This window comes from Equus quagga, chromosome 2, assembly GCF_021613505.1.
Source record: "Equus quagga isolate Etosha38 chromosome 2, UCLA_HA_Equagga_1.0, whole genome shotgun sequence".
Lineage (NCBI taxonomy): Eukaryota > Metazoa > Chordata > Mammalia > Perissodactyla > Equidae > Equus > Equus quagga.
Window position 1 is genome coordinate 152,219,833 of NC_060268.1, and position 9,271 is coordinate 152,229,103.

Sequence of the window (9,271 nt, forward strand, 5' to 3'; positions counted from 1 at the left end):
TCAGGTCCTTGCCAAGTGAACCTCTATGATTTGGGGGTGAAGGAGGAGAGCTTCTCCATTGATGTCTGTGTCCCTGCACATCGCAGGGGGAGCAGGCCCAGCTGGGGTGGCTCAAGGAAACTGTGGCCAGCACCGTCTACATAATTCCTGGGGCCTGGTGTGAAATGAAAATGCAAGGCTCCTTTTGCAAAATTATTCAGAATTTCAAGACTGCAACAGCAGAATGTTAAACTGAGCACGGGGTTCTTGGAGCATGGGGCTCTGTGTGACTGATGAGGATCAAGGCTGCCCCTGCCCCAAGGAGAGAAGCCCAAGGAGTCCTGCCCTACATACTGATCTGTATCATCCGCTGGGAAGCATAGGACGTCCTGACCTGATCTGACCTGATTTCTATCCAACGTTATAGGACCACCCAATAACCAGGCCCCACCTGTACTGACACCATTTTAACGATTTTTTTCATGATCTCTCCTTTGTCTTGTAAAGAAATAACTCACATACCTATGCCTTATAAATTTAGCTCTAACCCTCAACACATTGCAGCTCTTCACTGCCCATGGGTCCTGTCCCCATGCTATTCTCTGAATAAAGGAGCACTGCTACCAGGCCTTGAGAGTCCAAGAAATCTTTCTTTCGACTCCTCGGGTCCCCGAGCCCGCATCATGACTGCATAGCCACACATCTAGGAAGCTCAGTGGCCTATGCATGTTCCCTACACTGTGGGAAGGGGTAGAATCTGGAGTAGGTCTGGGGCCCCCAGCAAGCCTGCTGGGTGGCAGGGACGCCCCTAGGGTAATGAGCTCCTCTCTCAGGAAAGTGGCCAACAGAGAAGTGTGGCTCATCAAGGAGACATAACGTGTCCCTTAAGCTGGCTTCCTTGTCTTGCTTTTGAAATGAGCACTGAAACAGCCACACCGGACTGGACTGAGGGAAAATGGGCTGTTTGGGGGCCTAAGCCATAATGTAGTAAAAGGGTTGTAAAAACATCCTAGCAGAAAATAAGCCTGCAGGTGTAGCAGCCGATGGATGTCCCTTGAGAAGGGAGGTGAGACAAGGCAGGCAAGGGAAGGGGGGGTCACACCAGGAGGAGCAGGGGTTTTCAGGAGGGGCTCTTTGGGAGCAGACAGCCCTCAGCTGTGGAACAAGTTTCAGGCGTAGGAAGGAAAACCAGCTTGCCCACTGATGGGTGGAGAACCAGAGATGGGAACTCGTGAGTCAACAAGGAGACCCAGCATGCAGCAGGAGGTGTGACTCGCTGAGGGAGGGTTTGCATTTCAGGCTGGGCAATCTGTGCTCCAAAAACAGAGCCCGGCACAAAAGCCACTTCCCTACAATGTGCTAGGGAGCCTTGAGGTCAGCTGGGGCTAGAAGACAGCCAGCCAGGGTCAGACTTCAGGGTTCACCACTCCCTTGATCTGCAGGCAGGACTTGGATGGGGCTGGAATTCCACCCAATCAGCAGGTAGGGTCCATTTCTGGAGCAACAAGTGTGCCATCCTCTTAACCCCTAATCATGTACTTGGTCCCTGGAGGCCTAGGGAGCCCAGCAGGCATGTGGAATGAGAAGGCTAAAGCTGTCCCCGAGAGTTTAGACATCAACACCCAAGAGAGCAAACAGAGAGAGGCATGGTCACCTTAAAGAAGCAGAGTGACCCCAGGTCAGTGAAAAGGAGACCTGACAGATCGGAATCACAAAGCAAGGGACACTGTGTCTGACAGGGAGGCAGTGGTAGCCCCTCTGACTGTTATCCTACAAAGATGGAGTCTGGTTAAGTGGACTTAAAAGGTCTCCTTGGCAAGACCATATCTACAGGGGCAAGAGCAATGCAGCCCCTCAGCCCCTTTAGCTGCAAGGCAGGATGTAGGATCACCCACAAGCCTTGAGCATCTGACATTACAACATACAGCAGCCCCACACCAGCTGGGATCCCTCACATATGAATCCTCTCACGGTTCCCAATAGCACGAGAAAATCAGGCAAACTGTTTCTGACATCTGGAGAAGAGCACGGAGGGGGCAGAGACAGAAGATTGCCTTGTAATAGAGCTGGAAGAAGCTCTTTAAAAAAAGTTGCACCCTCAAAATCCATCCATCAGTTTCACAAAATATACACCACTAGCCACAGGGAGACCAGGCGAGAGAGGGCAAATACTGCAGCAGAAGCTATCCCAGCTGATGGCAGAGTTATTCCAAATCCGTGCCCACAGACACTGCTGCAGAAGCTTCCTATGTGACTGAGAAGGCGTTAAGGATGGGCAACCACATACATATCACCTCTCCTCCACCCCCTGAAACCAAGTCTTTGTCAGGTAACCTTCTACCCATGCACCTCGGGGAACACGTTCTGCTCCAAGACAAGCACAGCATGTCCACCTCTGTCCAGAATTTGGCCAGTGGATCAGATCCATGAGCCTTGGACTTCTTAATAGCTATATTATCACTTAATTTGCTTTTTATCCCAACTCTAATGGTTTCCAGTCAAGGTTCACTGAGTCTATTTACAGAGACAGAAACAGACTATTCCAAGATAACCTTATGTCTGGAAATCTTTTGCTGCTCTAGTTTCTCTACCCGGGAGAGAACAACATACACCTCAATGGTACCTGTAGTTCATGGAATCTAGTTTTGTTTGACGATAAAATTTTTTCACAAAACAATCATTGACGACCCATGGTTAAGATTAGGTGCTCTGACTGCCACGGCCCGGGTTTGCTTCTCGGTCGTGGAATCACAGCACCTGTCTGTCAGTTGTCATGTGGTGGCGGCTCACAGAGAGAACTAAAGCTGACAACTAGGGTACACAACCATGCACTGAAGCTTAAAAGAAAACCATTGAAATACAGGCCCAAGCACTTCTAGCCCTTTCCCTTGGCAGCTCCTCACCCAACCATCCCAGACAGAGGGGAATCAGGGAGCAAAGGCCACAACAATTGAAAAGATATATATTACATATTCTAAACTTTAAATACATGCTATCCCTCTAAGAACATACAAATGAATATGTGCTTCTTGTTCTGGACAGAATTCATTCCACTTGGTCTGAATCAGAGTTTCTAAATTGCAGCACTATTGACATTTTGGGCCAGATCATTCTTTGCTGTGAGGACTGCTCTGTACAATGGAGGATGTTTAGCAGCACCCCTGGCATCTCCCTACTAGGTGCCAGTAGCGCTCCACTCCCCAATTATGACAATCAATTGTCCCCTGGAGGGTGAAACTATCCTTGGTGGAGATCCACTGATCTAAATGAGGCAGCTGTGTCTTGGGGGAGGGCAGAGTGGGTGAGAGAGTGCCTTGTGTTTTCTTAGCTGATGATCCTAAAGTCTACACAAACATGAAGCAAATTTCTAATAATGTACCTCCCATGCGACGGCCACAGGAGAAAGAACATTTGTCTGAGTATTCTGTCCATTGGTGTGATACAAGATGGCCCAGCTGAATGGATTCTCAGCTGACATAATGCAGGTAGGTAGTGTGAAGACGATGGAAAACCATACTTCCAGGGAAGTCTGTCTTATCTCTACCATTAGATGCTGTGCCTCCTTTTGCCCTCCCACATCAGCACTGGCCTCATGACCTAAGCTTATTAAAGGAAGAGAAGGGAGATGCCCCCAGGCACATGTGTATTCAAGAGTGCTCTATCCACCATGAGGCCCTGGGCAGCGTCCTGCTCTGCTTGCCACTCTGGTTAAAGGAGGTTGGATATATTACCATGAGTAGAAAGAGTGATAGCAAATGATCACTCGTGATAGGTGGGTTGAGGTCCTGGTCATTGTGTTTACTTTTTATTTATTTGTTATACTGACCAAGTGACAAATATCATTCTGGGCACTTCAGCCCATGTTGTCCTCTTACTTGGTCTTCACAACAACCCTGTGAGGAACGCATCTCTAGTTTTATTTGCTAGTTGAAGAAACTAAGGCTTAGAGAGGCTAGGAGACTTCCTCAGGATCCATAGCTCCAGCCCTTTTGGGCTCCAATTGCATTGTCCTTCTAAATACATCATAGCTGCCTTCTAGATGATCTCATCTGGAGGTTGTCTAGATGTGCTCTCTGACCCCAGTGTTCAGAGACAGGCAGCTTTCAAAACAATAAGAAAAGAGTGTGAAAATATTTTGAAAACTGTCTGTCTCAAAGAAATTGATAATTTAATCAGGAAATATCTCCTGAGGGTCATGGGATAAAACAGCAGCCTTAGAGGATGTAACATATGCCAAACATGGACTCCACGCCCAAAGGGTCATGCAGCATCTGAGCTGAGAGGGACTTTGGAAATTGCCTGGTCCGAACTCCTCATTTTGTAGATGGGGACACAGGGAGGTGAGGACCTATCCAGGATGGTGTGGTAGAAAAGGGCATATATGGAAGCATCATAAAAGAAAGACTAAAGGGTGTGGTAGGTGAGTGGCGGTGCAGAGAGAAGGATGAATCAGACTTAGGATTCATGACAATACCATTGACAGAAACAGGGAGAACCCAGAAGGGAGCTAGTGGGAGAAAGGCGAAAAGAAGATAAGTTTGTTTCTGAAGAATTGAACTCGGAAAGTCAAGTGACTTTGGTTGAGGAAACTCTGGTTGAGGATTCCAAGACCTGAGAAGAGAAGCCATGTCCCAGAATCTGTCAGATAAGGTCTCTGGGTGAGCGCACTACCGGTGAGACTCAAACACCCACGACAGGGCTCTGTCATTCTCAAAAGTTTTATTAGCCACTCAGATGAAGGAAGAGAAGGGATGTTTATTACGTCTACAGTTCATGCAAAGCTAAATGCCACAGATGTCAGAATCAACAGGTAAAATAGCCAAAATAGCTGGAAAGAAGAACTGAAACTAACAAGAAATTTATCAAGGATCAATGTAAAATCCTCTGTTTATGTTCAGAAAATCAATTGCACACCAATAGAATTAATAAGAATAACAATAATCATATTAATAACTACCATTTTCAATCCAATAATTACTATGTGCCAGGATCACTATGTGTCTGTTGTTTCACAAAATAATTTATTTAATCCTTACAACAGCCCTATGAGATCACTACTGTTATTATCTCTATCTTACCAGCTGCAGAAACTGGGACCAGGGAGGTTAAGTAAACTTTCCTAAAGTCACATGTATGTTAGTTTGACTGAAAAATACCATTCTCTTCAACCTAGAAGATAAGGACTGGGCAGACTTGACCACACTAGTGTCAAGGACCTTTTCCATTTGTAAAAATAACTGAGTATGTGTTCGTGGGTGCCACAAAGAAAAATACACAAGCGTAGAACACGAGTCAATTGGGAGGTTATTAAAAATACAAAATTTCCTTTTCAAACTAGTTTCACTAACTTGAAAAGAATACAGTCAATGTGACTCAGGAGAGTAAATCTTGAAATGTTTTCCTAAGAGTGTAAAATTTTCATGGTCATAGGAATGTTTACTGTGGAAGGATTGAGAAGCCAGGTCTCAGCTGGATTTCTAACGATATCATTACCTTATGAAATCCAGGGAAAATCAAGGCTAAGAATCAACTGAAAGATCCTGAGAGTTTATGGAGTCCTACTAGTAGAGAAAGCTACTTCACGTAGTGCCTCAGTGGGAGAAAAAAGCGAGAATCTGTGCTCACACATTTCTGTGGTCACATACAACTTTGCCATCTCGCCTTTCTCAATTCTTCCACAGCAGAAACTCTCAGAGTGAGTACTTATCCCCAACTGTGTCCATCTGAGAACCTTCTCTTTTTCCTTCATTTTGAGAACCCTTGATTCCTTCCTCTCCAGCCTGTCCTCCTTTCCTTGGTTGACAATGCTTTCTCTTCCCTGCTGGTCACTCCCTTCTGCCTCCAGTCCCTTTTCAGCCCTGAGAATACACCCCCTAGATCAGGTCATCCCTTTTAGCTCCCCTTGATGGACACTAACTATCTCTTTGTTTTCGTGGCTAAGAATTTCAGCAAATTCTCACATAAACTTTGATAAAGCTAAGAGATAAACACAACTCTTCACTTACACTGTCATCATGTGCCAAATAATTACAGTTAGGCAACTTTCTGAATTGGTATTAACCAGTCAGAACAGAGGATACAAAACACAGGGATCAAGTATTTCTACCTATTCCTCACCATCCCATGCAATTACAGAAAAGAAATAAGAAGGTGCTTCAAGTCCATTTTGTTTACAATTTCATTTCTTTGAAAAGTTCCACGTCGACAGCGCACGTTTTACCAAAACAGGCCAATTCCATAAAGACAACCGAGTAACCAAGTGGGAAAAAAAGTTACTTCTGCCTAAGCAGATGAATGTAGGGTATGATTATCTACAATATAGTTTTGGTTTTCTACCCTCTAATCTATGATTGCATATTGCCTATCAACCACTCTGTGTTCAAGCTGGACCTTGTCCCAGAGGGAGGAATCATAAAGTGATTTAGGTTCTATTGCCTTTCTTTATTTACGTTCCCATCAGAATTTCCTGAAAGAGGTTCTAAGGTTTAGTATAGTTCTAGATTATGGAATATCTCTGAAAAGGACATTTAAATCCCATTGCTCATTTGAGAGAAGTCCTAATGTCCATGTCTTGTTAGTTTCTTTGGCATGTCTTTCCTACCTCTCCTTTCCTTTCCCTTCTTATTTCTGTGCCCCAAGTCCAGGCCTACAACACCAGAAGCTTGGGTTACTTAACTATCCCCCTCCTACTGAGCATCCCTGCCTCCAGATTCTCTCCCCCTCCAGTCTATCCTGCCGACCTCCCTCAAGTTTGCTGGCGTGACATCCCTAACAATGTAAACTCTTCTCCAACTCTTTGTGGTTAGAGCCCTCACTGTCCTTTGATCTGGCCCCACGCTATATGTCCAACTTTATCAGGACCTTCCGGTTCCACATGCCTACTCTATAGCCTCTGTTGGGCAGAAAACTCTCCCCCTCATCTCACAAATGGACCATACGCAAGTCTAGCTCCAAGTATCAGCTTCTGTATTTCCTCCCTCTCAGCACATAACACTCTTCCTCCAATCCTCTAACTTCTTTTATCATACTCGCCTCTCAGAGTTGAGCTCTTGAAGCATCTTCTCCATGAAACCTTCTCCAGCTCCTCCAGTTTCCTTCTTATACACATTTAGTCACTTACTACTTCCACTGCCTTACCTGCCCCTCCTCCACCCAGGATGGTGTAACAACTTGAGACCAAGGGCAAGACTAAGGCACCTTCTTGTCCCCTGTCAATGCAGATTATACAGCAGCACTGAACAACATAACCTCAAAATGGCTGACCGCGGCCCAGGCTGCCTACTGATTCCAGACCAGCAGTTCATCTCAAACTACCATTTACCAAGCACCTACCAGGTATAAGATCCACATTCTAACCATGAAAGTCTGTCCCTCTGCCAATTCCAGACTAATTTCTCTTAGATTTTGTCTTGAAAGCTCTAAATCTCTTGCTCCTTATTATTCGCGTTAACTTACTTGCTACACGTGTCACATCACCTCATGAAACACTGAAGTTCACATGGTAGTTGGAATGTAAAACACTCATTGAACATTTAAAAGTTCCAATCTCCAAGAGCCTTGATGCCATTATAATGAGACAAAAAGAAAACCAAAATCAAAATTTGGGAAGTCATCTTTTCCATAGTTCAGAGGAATTTCTTGATTCTTATCCCTTGGACCACTTCTGGTTTATTCTTTCTAAGTAGCTTTTTATAGATAATTGTTACACCGAGATGAGAACATTGGAGAAACAGATTTAATCTCCCCAACACACATATATATTTTGTGACATATACCCACAAAATAAATAAGAGATAGTAAAACTACAGTGAATAAAAATCATTACAGCTATCCTTAACATTAAATAGTAATCCACAATGAAATATTGTCTACTAGAATATTGTCCACAACGAAATTGTCTACTCAAAGTAGACAAACCCTTCTTTGGAAAAATTTCTTATATTCAGACTCTGAAAGTTGACCTTTGGTAGAATCTAAGCCCTTGGATTTTCTTTTTTATTGTCTTTCCAGAGCTTTACATGTTAATCTATCCCTGGTAAAAGCCAGCTAGAATAAGCCCAATTGTTCCTACTCATTTCTTTAAAAACTCAGTCCACTTCCTTATTGCAATTGCCACTCACTGCCTTAGAACTAGCAAAGCATTCCAGGATTTCAGTATTTCTGAGCTGCAGTAAGATCATTAAAAAAAAAAAGAAGAAGAAAAAGAAGAAGTATTGGATGGGGAAAATCTTACCTCAACTTCTGACTGGCTGGGACAGTTATTTTATTAAACTTGTCCATTCTTTTTGGTAATTATAAGAGCCACGAATAACTGTCCAGTGGTAGCGTCAGCAGCGCCTGGCCCTCCTGGGGAGTAGCATGGTAAGCCTTTGCTCTCAAGGGTCCCAGGCACTCGAGTCTGATTTCCGAGAGATCGCAGGCTGCTGGCAAACACCCTGCACCAGGGAGAAGTAAAACTTGCTGGAGCACATAGTCAAGTTTCATGTTTCTACACAGTCATGTGATCTGGGTAGCCAGCCAGCTTGGCCGATTACTGCACGTTGTGTAAACTTTAATAGTGAAACCTATTGGACATGCAAATTTCTTTCCAGCTGCTTTCTTTTATAACCAGATTTGTAACCAGGTCAGGGCAAGCTTCTGGCTGGTCACTACTTCCTGTTGTCCCGAACACATATAGTCCCTGTTATCAGCAATTGTTGTGCTGTCCCAGAAGCTTCCAGGGCTGGAGGAAAAGCAGAATAATCAATTCCATCTGAAGCTCTCTTTGGGACTTTCTGCTCATTTGCATAAAGTCATGGATAAGCTTTTCCACTTAAAGAACTATGATATGAAAATGACATTTTTTTCTTGTTCACCTCGCCTCTCCTCCCAAATATGTGTTTAAATAAATATCAGGATCGAGTGACACAGCGGTAACAGTTTACTCATCTTACTTATCCTGAAGATCTATTTAAAATGAGATAAAATTCTCTAGGCAATGTCTTAGAGGTAGAGACCAACAGGTGATCTGAAAAAGAGGAGATGACCTCCATCAGAAGATGTGTGGCCTTCTTGTCGAGCTGGTGGAGTCAGGAGTTATGCTGATTGCCAGGTGCTTTCAAGCAAAACCAGGATGTACCCCAAAGTACCCAAAAGCTGAGAACAAATTTAACAGTCTCCCAACAATGCAATTCCGACATCAGGCCATTCAGAAAGTCCCCTGAAAAGCACGGTGCCACTCTCCTCACAGCCTTTGTCCCCTCCTGCCCTTATCCACTGCTCACTTTCATCCCCTTACTAGACCCAGTGACAT

The 9,271-nt window shown here is 44.4% G+C and overlaps 1 protein-coding gene across 2 annotated transcripts in view; it reads right to left on the reverse strand.

The window, feature by feature from the left end:
* BLNK (B cell linker) overlaps positions 1 to 8,439 on the reverse strand; it is an 82,249-nt gene extending 73,810 nt beyond the window's left edge. Inside the window, exon 1 of one of the 2 annotated variants that reach the window (XM_046652204.1) lies at positions 8,213 to 8,439. In XM_046652204.1, coding sequence (XP_046508160.1) covers positions 8,213 to 8,259 — 47 coding nt within the window. In that variant the 5' untranslated portion in view covers positions 8,260 to 8,439. The remainder of the gene's footprint in view (positions 1 to 8,212) is intronic. The other variant, XM_046652205.1, reaches the window with a different exon arrangement.
* Between the last annotated feature and the right edge of the window lie 832 nt (positions 8,440 to 9,271).